A 14466-nucleotide genomic window follows, 5' to 3' on the forward strand; every position below is an offset into this window, starting at 1 on the left:
CTAATCGTATTTATCCAGATTAAATACATTATTATGATTCACGTCATTTTGTTAACCCAATTGTGATGTATTAGTTAAACCATAGTGCATCATACTCAAATATAAGCAATTGAAAGAGTTTAATAAAAAAAAACACACGTGTACTCGAAAAAGAGAACTGTGGTCAGTCATCTATCATCATCAGTCATGCCCTTTCCACTGCTGGATGAAGGACCCCCCCCCCATTATTGCTACCATCTCTCACAGCCTTGCGATGTCACAATCCATCTCGCCCTTGTACAGGAGCAGATCTCATTGCTTCATCTCCACAGTGTCACCTTCAGTGACAGCTGTGTCAGGTCGAGTGAGGGGGGGGATCACGGGAAATCATGTAGCGAGCGTCGAACATTAAATAACAAACAGATCAATACATTACTCGAACTGCATCTTAATCACGCCATTCCGGTCAGGCCAAGTTCCCCAATTGTAGGAAATCGCTCTCCGCTGCCCCTCATTCTGCAATCATGAAAAGGCTCAAAGTGGACGGGCTCAGGGTGGAGTTAGGGCAGAATCAGGTAATTGAAGCATCGCATCAATCAACGTTGAAGGGCACAGCCTTTGAGGAAACACTGAACAGGCACGGGAGCCCATCTGTAAAACGCGTCGGGGTTTTTGACCCTGCCATTGTTGGTGACTTTTAATCACGAGCCTATTGCATCTCCGCATTAAATATGCAACGTTGAGCCAAAGTTGACGTGTGATTGGAACTGTTGGACCAATGTTGGCCCAACTTTCCATGTTTACTGGCTTATAGCTCCGGGAATAGGGTCAGATGCCACGAAATGGACGCACACGGACACACGCTGTCTCTCAAGATGAAGTTGATGGTGATGAAGCTGATGAGGATAGAGACAATAATAACAGTGATGTTAATAAGGTTGATTTATAACGCGCACAACGTTTGTGCAGCGAGTCGCCAACAAAAGTGGGATGCTGGTGATGATGAAAATTATATCGGTGAAGTTGCTATTATTCATGAGTGCATCGTTGACTATAAATTATTTCTTCAGAAGGGTCTTGAATTGACCCCGAACATTTTTTCCCGTTTCATATTCATTTCTGTTTAAATAATCCTTACTTGAAAAAAAAAAGTACGTTTTGTAGAATTAAATTAGTGTGTGGGGGGGGGGGTCACAACACATCTAGACCACGCTGTACAGTGGCGCGTGTGGGTTCAACTAAGGTGGTTTAGGGCGCAGCCCCCCTGCATTCCATAGCTCACACCGCTGCTGTTGGAAAGAATTCCACTCGAGGAAGCTGGAGGGTATTCTGGTCTACTCTTTTTTTTTCTCGGAAGCTTAATTTAATATAAAAAAACCCATCACCACCACTAGCACCACCACGGCTGAGTACGTTTTTCAAACACGGGTGTTATTCCTGTTACATACGAAACAAAAAATGATAATTGTAATAACACGATGGAACATTTTAATAAATAGACTTGACGATACCCCCAGACGGCGCGAGGAAGATTCGCGAGGAGCTCTGTGATTGGTCAACGGACCGAGGGCAGAGCGGGCAGAGCCGTGCCCGCCGCAACGCGAGCATCTGCCACCACTCTCTCTCTCTCATCTCTCCTCTCTCTCTTCCTTCTCCAGTCCCTCTAATATCTCTCTTTCTCTCTCTCTCTTTTTTTTACTCTTCATTGCTGGCCGGACATATTAGGAAATACACACGTGCCTATAGGCAGATAGACACGGACATACCAGACAAAGATCCCCAGTAAAGCCTTAACCGACTGTTGGGGCAAGTGCTGTTAGCGAGTATCACCTATGAAGGCGTAACGTCACACGAGGGAGTGGGTGGCCAGCACCACGCCCAGCCGCCTTTGTCTCCCCAGTGGCGATGTTTTTACGCACTGCACCAGGTGCTCGTTTAAGGCTAAGTCGACCGAGGGGAGGCCCAGGACCGGTTCAGATAATCGTCACTGGTGTTGGCCGTGAGCGGGAATCAACCGATATTCCACATCTATCATGATAAGACGCAATTATTTATATTTGAATGGCCGCTGTTGTGATCTTACATACAAAGTGCACACATCTCCCTGTGAAAGGTCTGTGAACCAACTCGCTAGTCGGTGCCATCTCGCAACACATCGGGTTTTGGCATTTTCACCAATTTAAACGTGATCCACCAACCCTTGCCTTCAAAGTGTTGGATTGCAGATGGGCACCGTTGCTGATGTTCATACCACTGCACTGAGTCCTCATTTAAGGCCGAGTCAACATAGGGGATGCCCACGACTGGTTCACACACAAGATGCCACTGATGGTAGCAAATGTGGTGGCAATTGCGCACAGGTCACCTGGTTCATCATCGTGCTATTACACTATGTCACTGCTTCCCAATTAACTGCACTTACAGTGATGTTTACTGGGCCTCCCCTAGGTCGACTCAGCCTCAAACGAGTACCTGGCGCAGTGCGCAGACATCAGCACTGGGGAGACAAAGGCGGTCCGGCGTGGTGCTGGTCACCAAGCCCCTCGTTGCGGCGTGTTGGCCTTCTTCATAGATGCCTGCTAATGGCACTTGCTCCAAACGTATGTTAAGGCTATGAGGGGCATCTTTGTCTTTTGTGTGTGTAAAGTATGGCCTGGCTCGAGTCCCAGCCAGAAATGTTCTGGGCCTGCAACTCAGCCTTAAATTAGTACCTGATTAAGTGTATTAGGGTTGTTAAAATGGTCACCGTTTGAAAACCTCCGATATAAACTGCACAAGTTTGCCACACATGTAGATGTGTGTAACAGCACACATAACGTGTTTACCTTTTTAACCGATAATTGCTGGGAGCTGTCCCCTGGCGGTGTGCTGGTTGAGCAGCACGTGATTGGAGTCCATCTCCCGGCGCGGCATTTGAAACAATTTGGCCAAGTTTCTCAAATCTCTTACCCCTACATAGGGGGGCACGGGGTAAATCCCACCGTGCCGGCCCCCCTACGCCTTCCTAACTACCCCCCCCCCAAAGCGCGGGGCCCGGGGCGATCTCCCGGACTTGCCAAGAGATGTCTCTGCTTCTAACCCCAGCTCACAGCAGTGGCAATGTGTAAAGTGCAGCTCCGCCCAACTCTTCCAAGATGATTCACGTGGCCCTAGCGGTAGCTCGTTCGCCTGCTTCTTGCAGAGGTTCGCGGTTCGAATTACAGCGTCCGCCCTGGTCAATACTGCGGCGCGCGCATTAACCCCCCAAAAACGAAATACGTTGCTGTCTGCCTGGCTGTGGACGGTAAAGATCCATCGACATCATTCGCAGGAGTAGGCCCTGGTGTGCCGCCTTTGTGTGCCGACGTCATGGGCCGAATTTGCCAAATAAAAAAAATCGCTTGCAAATTACTCGATGGGAATCTGCAAAAACTTACCAGGACCCTCCTCGAAACGAGTCACGAGGCTTCGAGAGGCTTTCTTGGGTAAGCAAGCGTACTAACTCGGTTTTATCTGCCATGTAAGAGTTAACCAAAGCACCCACTAGAGCTCCCTCTAGGAGCAGAAGGGCCCCTTCAGCCACTCAAAGTTTCAGCAACGTACACACGTGGGCCAGACGGCAGGCAGAAACCCTCCCACATGCACCACTAACAACGAGGCAATGCATTTGAAGTTCCCCATCTGACATATATATATGCAGGGCCCTCACGGCATTCGTCCGCTCAAGTGTTGTGCGTGACAGGGCAGCAGTGCGGGGTCCCAATTCCGTGCAGGTGTAACCAGCGGGGTCCCAAGGGGGTGGCATCCCCCCCCCCCACCCCCAGCCCCCCCCCCGGCTCGGGTTTGCTCGAGCAGCACAAATAACTCGCCATATATTTATGCTAATACGCGTCTAACAAGGACATTTGGGAGTTATGTGCTGGTGGACATCAGCATTTCACACACTCAAGGTTAAGGTTAGTGTGTTGCAATCGCTGTTTTGCTTGTAGCTGTCAAATTAAGTTCCCTGCGACGGGGGGGGGGGGGGGGTGTGCACAGCAGAGTGATCACGTGTAGGGAATGTTGCGGGGGGTGTTAACGGGCACTGGGGAATCTGAGGGGATGCACTCCTTCCCGTTGAAGCGAACCTGCCCCTGCTGGGGTCGATTAACACCGCCGCGCCTTTGGTGCCATCAGGCCTTATCTACGCCGGGCTGAAGAACACAGATTCGCATTTAAACTAAGTGCATCAAAGAACACACGCAGGTGGCAGTGCGGTAGCAATCCATTGTTGTCCTGTGCTTGTCAGCTCACGCGTGCATCTTTGCTCTCTGCCTTTTGACCACCTCGCACTGACCAGCGTGGTGAAGTATAGCGCTAAAACGAAACGAAACTTTTTAACTTACCACTATATTTTTCAGAAGTGACCTGGCTATCACAAATCGATTGCTCAACGAAGTGGCTTATCATGCGGAACTTTATAGCAGCAAAATACTCTAAAGTCTAAACGCGTGCTTATAAATGTGGAGGGAAATAACAGAGGACCCGGAGAATAATCCACAAGGCCACGGGGAGAGAGACACGCAAACTCCAAATATACAGGCGTCAGGGTCGGGATCGGGATCGAACCCACAACCTTCTGTATTCCAGGCGAGGTAGTTGACATCTCACCGTCACGACCCACACATGTGGGTAGGCTGCCATCCGACAGTGTTCTGCTGAACGTGTTGATCAGTAGCAATATTGAGGTCCGATTTTGGTGTCTCTTGAATACAACTTCGCCAATGTTAAGGTAATGCATGAAGGGGGTGCATGCATATTAAATACGCTACTTTGTTAAGTGCAAAGGATAATGCGTCTCTTCACTCGCTGGGTAATGCTTCCTCCTTTTCTTGCCAAAACAACTACCGGAGTGCCCCATCGTGTCTCAGGCCAAGATGGCCCTTCCTCCTCAAGCATGCCTGTTGCAAATGCGATGTCCAAATGCAGAGATTTCACATCATGCATGCCGGGAACGGTTTACGGAGTTCGCAAAGTATTAAGCCCACTGGCCGACGCATAGATTCGTAAATCTTTCCAGCTTCACAATATTAAATTGCTATATTTGTTTTAAGTTACATACCTGTCAACCCCTTATCAGTGCCCTACCTTATTACAGACCAATTCAGACCTTATTGGTCACCCCGTGCCCTTATAAATCTCAACGTTTATCCTACAAAGTTCCATCACAAGGGAGAAACACACAAAAAAATATAACAAAAAATTGCCCGTATTGAAACGGCTGCACGCCGTATGGACCTGAAAACTCAATTTCCCTCTTCAAGAAAACGGAGTATAAACTGTGTGGGCTGACACGGTATGAAGTCGTAAAAATACCACAGCTCGAAATCCAACTATGCAGATGACACCGACTATCGTCTCGGGTGCCAGACATGGGCACAGCGAGCAACAGAGAACGCGGCCACCAAGCCGACGGCGAGGACGCAACACGCACAGGACGCCCACCTGTGTGCGTGCGGAGGTGCGCCTTGAGGTGCGAGCTCTTCGTGTAAATCTTGCGGCATCCGCTGAACAGACAGCGGTGAATCCTCTTCTTGCTGTCCTGCATCACATCGCCGCTCCCATCGCCCCCGAACTTGCGCAGCCTCCGCGGGGCCCAGCCCTCTTTGACGCCCCTCTCAGCCGGCACGAGCGACTCCTGCTGCTTCCCGGTGGCGCACGGCGAGACGGTCGGCGCGGACAGACCGCAGCGCTCCAGTTTGGGGGACGACGGGGGCGTGATGAGGCTGGTCGACGCGTTCACCTCCGCCGTCGGGACCTCCGTGTCCTGGCTCTTGCCCGGCAGAGCAAGGATGGTGATCGGCATCGGGAACTCCAGATCGTCACTCATGCTGCAGTCCGAAACGTCGGCCAAACAATCCCAAAGTGCGCCGGCGGCGGCCGTGTCCATTGCGTCCACCGGTCCCGGCGAGTCGCTCTCAAATCCTGCCTGGCTTGGCGAGACGACGTCATGGGCCTCTGTCCTTTTCTCCTCTTCAGCGGGTGGTCCAGGCGCGGCTTCCACGGGCTCCCTGGACGCGCACCGGCGATCACGCGGCGTCTCAGCTTCCGGCTGCCTTTCGTGGACCTCCGTGCTCGGCTCGGACGGGCGGCAGCTGCTCGGCTCACTCTGCAGGTACCTCTCCATCTCCAGGCATATCTGAGGGCACAGGCGCCGTGCGCACGTCGTCAGGGTGAATGCAGCGCTCCACCTGCAAGCGCCGCACGAACACTTTTCGACATGGACCACGGTTGAACATTGTGTGTGTTTTTTTTTAAGGAACCTTAAGAAATTTCGATTTAAAGCTTTCGTGACTGCAGGGATTCATCTTCTTGGTTTTTTCGGTAAAGTCACGTAGAATGGAAATAATAAAATAAAATAAATAAAACATGATTATTTAAATATGTAAAAAAAATATTATTTTATTATTTCCCTTCTACGTGACATAAAACATAAATATTTTATTATGTTTTATTTTAATTATTTTATTATTTCCCTTCTACGTGACTTTACCGAAAGAACCAAGAAGATTGTGTGTGTGTTTTTGTTTTAAGGAACCTTAACAACTGCAGTATTACGGTGTAAGTTATTCAAGCGCTTTATTTCTTACGTGTTAAACTATTCAAGGCATCGTTGCATCGTGTGTTGCAATTATAATGTTTAACACATTGCATTTAATTGTCCTTGTTTTCACATTTATTACGGATTCTTAACAAAACACCGCACGAGCGGCTCAACAGATTGTCTCTCCGTACCCGGTGTCTGGGCTCCTGATGCTTGCCAACCACCACCCCTCTTTTATAAAGAGCAAGGCTCATTGCGCCACTGTTTCCCTCAACCCTGAGGCCGCAGCAAGCTCCTGAGTGGCCTAATCACGTATGAAGAACCAATAACACAGGGGGGGGGGAGGCTGGAAGCCTCTTTATGTGGTGCCCAGTAACCATTATCTTCGTGGTTGTTTCGGTAAAGTCACGTAGAGGGGAAATAATAAAAATAAAACATAATAAAATAATTCTCACGACGTTTCATTCAGACGCTGTCTTCCCGACAGACATGTTCTTCACCTGAGGACGGCTGCTTGCGTTGTGGCCGAAACGTCGTGAGAATTATTTTATGATGTTTTATTTTTATTCTTTTATTATTTCCCTTCTACGTGACTTTAACGAAAGAACCAAGAAGATGAATCCCTGCAGTCACGAAAGCTTTAAATCGAAAAGTAACCATTATGTTTCTCACTTTTCAACGAAACCCAGTTGTACGTATGCATGTTGATCTTCTGTTCGGATCGTACGTAGCCATTCGTGCGAATCGGAGGTGCCATTCAGTGGCAGGTTGCTGAATTGAAATTACTCTTCTCATAATTCCAAGTCGCGACGTAAAACTGCATCAACGTTTTTTTTAAGTTACATTTTTTTCTCTCAAAATAAATTGGTGTAATTATCTTTGAGTATCAGTGTGCGGTAAAGAGGTTAAAATATTGGCACCCGACCATTTGAATTGGTACCGTTGGCAAGTTTTTCATTGCGTGTGAAGTCACTGCCAACATTATAATTATCATAATGTACATCACAGATGTTTGTATGCAGGGCTCTCATAGTTATTACACATATTTCAGTCAAGTTTTATAACAAATGATTTGACGTGAACACTAATAAATTGGATCCAGATCAGCAGAGTGTTTTAATACAATTGGGCTGGCCTTTAGTCAAACGTTTTGCAATTATTGTCAATTACAGTGCAGAGCCAAAACGTAGAGTATACACCATATGAGCTGCAGTGCTCTAGAACGTGTTATTCAGACGTAACAATTCGAGCAATTATGAAATAGATACTGCAGTTTTGACTACAGACACTCCCCGCGCTCTATTAAGAGTGTCCACTAATAATAGATAACGTTCACCTATCCTTAGCAGAACGCCGTACCTACTCAAACAATACGTGCTCAGATCTTGTCGAACATGTACCAGAACTGTGAAATGTTTTGTACAATATGTACGACATGTAATTGAATAGTTAACACGAATTCGTATGTTTGAGTATCATAACATATGTGTGGTGACGCAAAACAAATGTTTATATGCTCGAGTGAATGAGTAAGCATGTAACTACGAATACATACATGTAATTTACCGAAACAATTTGTATTTCATCAGGTAAAAACCCACCGAGCTATTGATTCTTTTTCCGAAGCGACCTGGCCACAAATGATAGCTCAACGAAGTGTCTTATCATGTGGACATTTATAGCAGCCAAATAATCGAAACGCATGTTTTCTAAATGTGGAGGGAAATACCGGAGGACCTGGATAAATCAACGCTGTCACTGCACAGTCATAACAGCAACTAGATATATTAACGTATGAATTCGTGCGTATTGCTTGTCTGATGACTGCCAAGCGACGGGAACTTTTGTTCGGGACGAATATAATGGTTTACCACTTAAGCGATGGGCCTGGCACTCACGCGCAAGGCTGACACGCTGATACCGATAACGCAAATGGATGTTCCTGGAAAAATGAATTCCACATGAGGAGCGCATTCAAAACTAAATCCTAATGACGGTTCGTGGCGCATTCGACTCACGACGAGAGGTTCGTGCAGAACGCGTTGGGTGGACTGCCGTCCGACGATGAGGCTTATCATGCCGTACTCTCACATGAAGCATCGCTGTCTCGCCATAGGCGCAATAAAGTGAGAAAGTACGATAAAATATATGTCGTGAACGATTGCACAGTATTTCCAGATTAAATTGCTTATATGCAATAAAGTGTATAGTTTTCATCTCAGGTAAAGTATGTTCAGTTTAAACCTGGAAAAAAAACCCCTGAAATGCTATTAGCATTTCAAATATGCAATAAATACTACATCTGGCACAATTCATTGCCTTCTCTGAAGTTATGTATCACACTAAACATTCATAGGCATAGTATCTCACGGCGGCTTGTTACCTAACGCCTCAACTACTTTTATCTGTGATGAAAAAAAACTGCTTCATATATTATTCAGGTATTCCGATAAATGCGCAGCCACGGTGTTTGTGGTCGCAGCGAGGTTTAGCGGAGAGAGAGAGAGGCAGAGAGACAGAGTTACAATTGCTTTAAAATATTGATGGTAAAAGTAATCACACCTTAAAGACGCTACGGCTCGCTTTCATTAGTGTTCACATTCTTTTACATCAGGAATCTGATCACGGGATAATTTAGATCGGGAAAGCAATCACGCGTGAGCACGTGCGGCCGTACCATCTTGCACGGCGGTTGATCAATGCCGAGATCAAAACGGATTGTGTCCGCTCCTTTCCACCGAGTAGAAAACTTCTTTGGAGAACTTGTGAGGCTAATTGAAGAGTACAAGGTGGACAAATGTAATTCTGCTTTACACGAATGCTGTATTGGATTGTCGACTCCACACCCGTGGGGACTTGCTTTTATTGGGTTTGTTATCTTTAGAGAATCGGCAAAAAGACGCAGCGGCTTCACTGCGGCGACTTTTATATCGCATGGTGGCGAGATGTTAACTACCTCGCCTGGTATGCAGGAGGTCGTGGGTTCGATTCCCACATTGACACCTGCATTTTTGGAGTTTGCGTGTCTCTCTTCTCCTAATCGCGTGGATTTTTCTCCGGGTCTTCAGTTTTTTCCCCTCCACATTTAGAATCAACATCACGCGTTCAAACTTATTTGACTGCCGCTATACATTTCCACGTGACAAGCCACTTCGTTGAGATGTCATTTGTGGCCAGGTCGCTCTTGTAAAAAAGATCTAAATAGCTCAGTGGGCCTTACCTAGTAAAAAAAGAAAGTTTTGTTTGCAAAAGTTTTAGTTTTATTATTCTGACGATGATCGTTCAGGGCCAGTGGGCCACGAAGCTCCATTTGAGGCTTCACGAGAAGCGGATCGCATTTGGCAAGTGGAGTCTTCCGAGCGGAGCGGCTCCTTTCTTCTCGACCTGTTTCTACACCTCAGCCAATGAGCGATCGGGAACTGAAAGCGAAATGTGCATGGTACTTTATTGGTGGGCTACGCGATCGGTTCAGTATGGATCTAATTTTTACTTCAAGAATAATAATACGAATAATATCACGTTGGCTCTCTTGAACTGACGTGCACAGCAAGTGAATGTATATTTGTATGTTGAACTTCTTTTGCACCGTACGTACGTAGCCAACCGCGCTAACTGGAGGTCCGTAAATGTGTACATGTACAACCACCCAGTAAGCATGCAACGTGGGCATTTGGGTTGCAACCATTGGACGAACGTTGGACATACATTGATTGGTCCCACGTACCATGTGTATTGGTCGTTTTTATTATGCCACTGCTGGATGAAGGCCCTCCCCATACCTTGCGGGTCGTTGCTGTAATCGGCATGTCATACGATCTAAACAGCTCGCTTTCTTATTGGCTGATCACACCATGTCCAATTGTCTTCATTTGAACTGTTAGGAGTATCAATACTATGTATACAGCAAGTGTCTCTCCACTGCTGGATGAAGGCGTCTGCACACCATTGCGATCTCACCCGGTTCCGTGATGCCACAATCCACCTCGATCCGGCACATTAACGAATCTCTTCACTCCATCTCCATGGCTGGCCATCAAACAAACACGGTTGCCGCGTCGCGCGCTTTCAGACGCGTTTCTGCGGCCGTCTGGAACGCTCTTTCTTCCGATATTAGGAAGCCACTGGAGCTATAGCGCTTTCAAAATCTAGATTGGAAACTAATTTCTTTAGAACTGCTTGTTGTGTGTTTAGTTTTTTGTCCTTCCCCCTCACCTCCGATTAGAACGTTCGGCTATGTACGATGCCAAAGAAATTCAACATACATCAACACACACACTACTGAACACTATACTATATACTACACTATTAAACACTACAAACTATACACTACATTTTACACTCCACCACTGTATTTGAATTGAGAACTAATTTCTTCAGAACTGCGTGTTCTGTTTATTTTGTCGTCCTTCACCCGCACCTCCGTTAAGCAAGTTCGGCTACGTATGGTGCCAAAGAAGTTCCTTATACATACATCATACTCACAACCGTCGTATATTGTCAAGGTAACATGAGTACCAATGTCTCTCAACGAAGAGATGTTGTAGCGAATTGGCTATGCAATCTTCCATCGACTGATTTGGAATGAGTACGGTATTATGAAACTAAAATTTATTTGGGCTGCAGAAATGATTTTTCTTTTGACCTCTGTCAATTCACTGCTGTCGGTCACGGAGGTTGTCTCGCCGTTTTCCACAAACTTTACGCAAAGCTTTTTTGCAGCCAATATCATGGTTCATAACACTGGTCAGCAAAAAAAACGATTGTTTTCTGGCCTGGACTTTTGCAGCTGTTTTAGACTAATTTCAGAGTGCTGATTCCAAATCTGATCTCAGATTTGCTCTATCACATCTCATTTTTATCCTATAGGCATACACCATTTTCATTGATTTTACCCGAAATTAACTCTGTCACTTATGATTGCAAGTTGTTGCGAGTCAGTGACTGCTTTAGTGTTAAAATATGGTGCTGTATTTGTAGGATAGTGTGTTTATAATATCATTTCATGTAGATATCCACATTTATTTAATATTTTTCTTCTGCAGTTTTTTTTTAAAATGCAATATCTGATATCTCAAAAACCTGATGTGATAGACAAAAACTGATGCCACATTTGGAATCAGCACCTCAAAATTACATTAAAACCGTTGGAATACTTTATGCCAGAAAAAGTGTGTTGACCAGTGCAATTGATGTTTAAGTTAGGCTATGTAAGAATGATCCTTACTCGGCCTAACCAAGGTATATATATATTGATCAATGTTACGGTCATATTTCACTAGGTTAGAGCAGTGCAGGTTGGTGCAGAGGAGGGGGTGCCCAGAATTAGTTCAGTTACCACAACTGATGTTTCCATGGCCAGGAATTGAACTCAGCCTCCAAGTTTCAGAGCATAAAGCGTAAACCACTGCACCACCACTCAACTCCCTACGATTATATCGTCTAAACATACTTTATAATTCACCATTTCGCCAATTGTATACGTACAAAATATAATTCTTAATTTCATATTATAGCAATGTACATGTAACACATTTTCCCCTTTTCCTTGAACAATTTGCCAAATGTTTGAAGCCATGATATGCGACTGTCAAGTTAAATGCCCGTCTCTGCCGCAGCTCAGTCTGCCCCAGTGAGTTCACTCTCTTCCCAGGTCACTCTCGCATGGCGAAGCTCTCCCGGTGGTGATATATTTACGGCAGGTTACCTGGGAAGGGATAAACAATGCATCAGCCCCTTGGCAGATCCTGGCATCCTTTTATGGTTTCTGAAAATGTCAAGAGCCTGTGCACTTGGCAGCGTTCGCCGATCGTAGTCATTGCATAACACGCGACATCCGACCAATATTTAGCTTTTATCTTTCTGAAATGCTACACCATACGTATATTGTACGTTTTGTTTGTAAGCTGGCAATCTGAGTGTCTGTCCATTTGGAAAAGTAGACCGCTGTGTTACGAGCAAAATCTCAGATAAAGAAAAAAAATGTCCACAGGTATTTAACAACAACAATAAAAATAACAACTTCTCCTTAGTTAGTTCCTCTATCTAATAATGCAAAATATGATATTGGTATGGGCGCGCAATGGCTAAATAATTAACGATCTAATACAGAAGTTTTAAAAACATCCAAATAAAGAATACAGGTTGGAGTGAACGAAAACAAACATAAGGGACTTCAAAATAGGTCTCATAACGATAACATTTGTTTCAAATTAAAACAATATTTTTCAGAGCATAGTGTTTGAAATGTCCATGTAAGCATATGGCTTCAATATCAGCACATAATTGCTTTGCTAAACTGTTTCCGTTAGTGTTGTGTAGGTGTGTGACAGAATGCAAATACTATGATATCTGGACACACTCTTGAATCTAAGTGAACTTAATGGAGTGAAGCCTGCACATCATGTCTAAGCAAAATCTGACACCATTGTAGAATCAAGTAACACAAATTAAAAGTTCATTATAGTTTAGTAAACTAGCAGTCGCCGCCCGCGAAGATATTTGAATGCAGTGGAGTGAGCATTTTGAGACTGAGCAGTGACAGTGCTTACACGTTGAATTGATTTTATCTTTTTCCTCCGGATGCCTTGGTTCGAGTGCTCTCCCAAAGCTTGCTGATGGGCCCGATCCCTGCTTGGCAATCTAACGTCAGTAAATTTTCGATTTAAAGCTTTCGGGACTGCGGGAATTCATCTTCTTGGTTCTTTCGGTAAAGTCATCACGTAGAAGGGAAATAATAAAGTAATAAAAATAAAACATAATAAAATAAAATTCTCACGACGTTTCGGCCACAACGCAAGCAGCCGTCCTCAGGTGAAAAACAGGTCTGTCGGAAAGACGGCGTCTGAATGGGCACCACCAAGCTTGGCAGCGTATATTTAAGCTGGGTTAGGGGAGGAAGGGCGCCTTGACAAAGGAATTTGCATATCAACAGAGGAATTTAGCATATTTATGGAAAATGCAGATATGGGATTAGTCACTACTTGTGGAATGCGTAGGAGAGGAGGGGGGTCTCAAATTTATATTATGCCCGTGCATTATGTAGGATTAGCAGCAACAAAGGGAGGAGGTAGGGTAAGCAGTAATAAAGGGAAGGAATTTTAATAGTAAGGCGCTGCAGCAGCCAAACCACCACGTAAAAAACTAAAATATAAACTACATCAGTGTCATCAATATACTAAATATACTCTCCAGTGAAGGTCGCTTCACGTTGGCTATCACAGCCGAAGGTGCCACTGCCAGAGTGGTGCATCATGCATGTGCGCATTGCAACTCAAGTGCGCATAAAGAAAACGTCGCGGACTACGGAAAAGTAATTGTCGCTTGAAAGTAAACACAAAAATTGCTGGTTAAATGCGGTGGACGCGTTCCTGAAAAGTGCTGCATTAAGCGAAAACGCGTTAAGTGAGAAATCACTGCATATAGATTACGGTTTATAAATAGATAACACTGGTCAACAAAGAAAAAAAAATTCTGGCCTGGACTCTTGCAGCTGTTTTAGACTGATTTTAGGCTGCTGATTCCAAATCTGATTTCAAATTTGCTCTATCACATCTCATTTTTATGCTATCGGCATACCCTATTTTCATTGATTTTATCCGAAATTAACTCTCTCACTTATGATTGCAAGTTGTTGCGAGTCAGTGACTGCTTTAGTATTAAATTACGGTGCTGTATTTTTATGATAGTGTGTTTATAATATAATTTTATGTAGATATCCACATTTATTTAATATTTTTCTTCTGCAGTTTTTATTGAAAATGCAATATTTGATATCTTGAAAACCTGATGTGATAGACAGAAACTGATGCCAGATTTGGAATCAGCACCCCAGAATTACATTAAAAACGTTGGAATACCTTATGCCAGAAAAAGTGTGTTGACCAGTGTAATCCACAATGCAAATTTGAATCACATTTGCACTTCAA

At 44.9% G+C, this 14466-nt stretch overlaps 1 protein-coding gene across 1 annotated transcript in view; it reads right to left on the reverse strand.

Moving 5' to 3' along the window:
- LOC144729464 (Krueppel-like factor 6) overlaps positions 1 to 14466 on the reverse strand; it is a 63597-nt gene that overhangs the window by 36287 nt on the left and 12844 nt on the right. Inside the window, exon 2 of the mRNA XM_078609781.1 lies at positions 5443 to 6136. Within this exon, the coding sequence (XP_078465907.1) occupies positions 5443 to 6136 (694 nt within the window). The remainder of the gene's footprint in view (positions 1 to 5442; positions 6137 to 14466) is intronic.

The sequence above is a fragment of the Lampetra planeri genome, chromosome 2 (genome assembly GCF_965212315.1).
Source record: "Lampetra planeri chromosome 2, kcLamPlan1.2.h2, whole genome shotgun sequence".
NCBI classification, from domain to species: domain Eukaryota; kingdom Metazoa; phylum Chordata; class Hyperoartia; order Petromyzontiformes; family Petromyzontidae; genus Lampetra; species Lampetra planeri.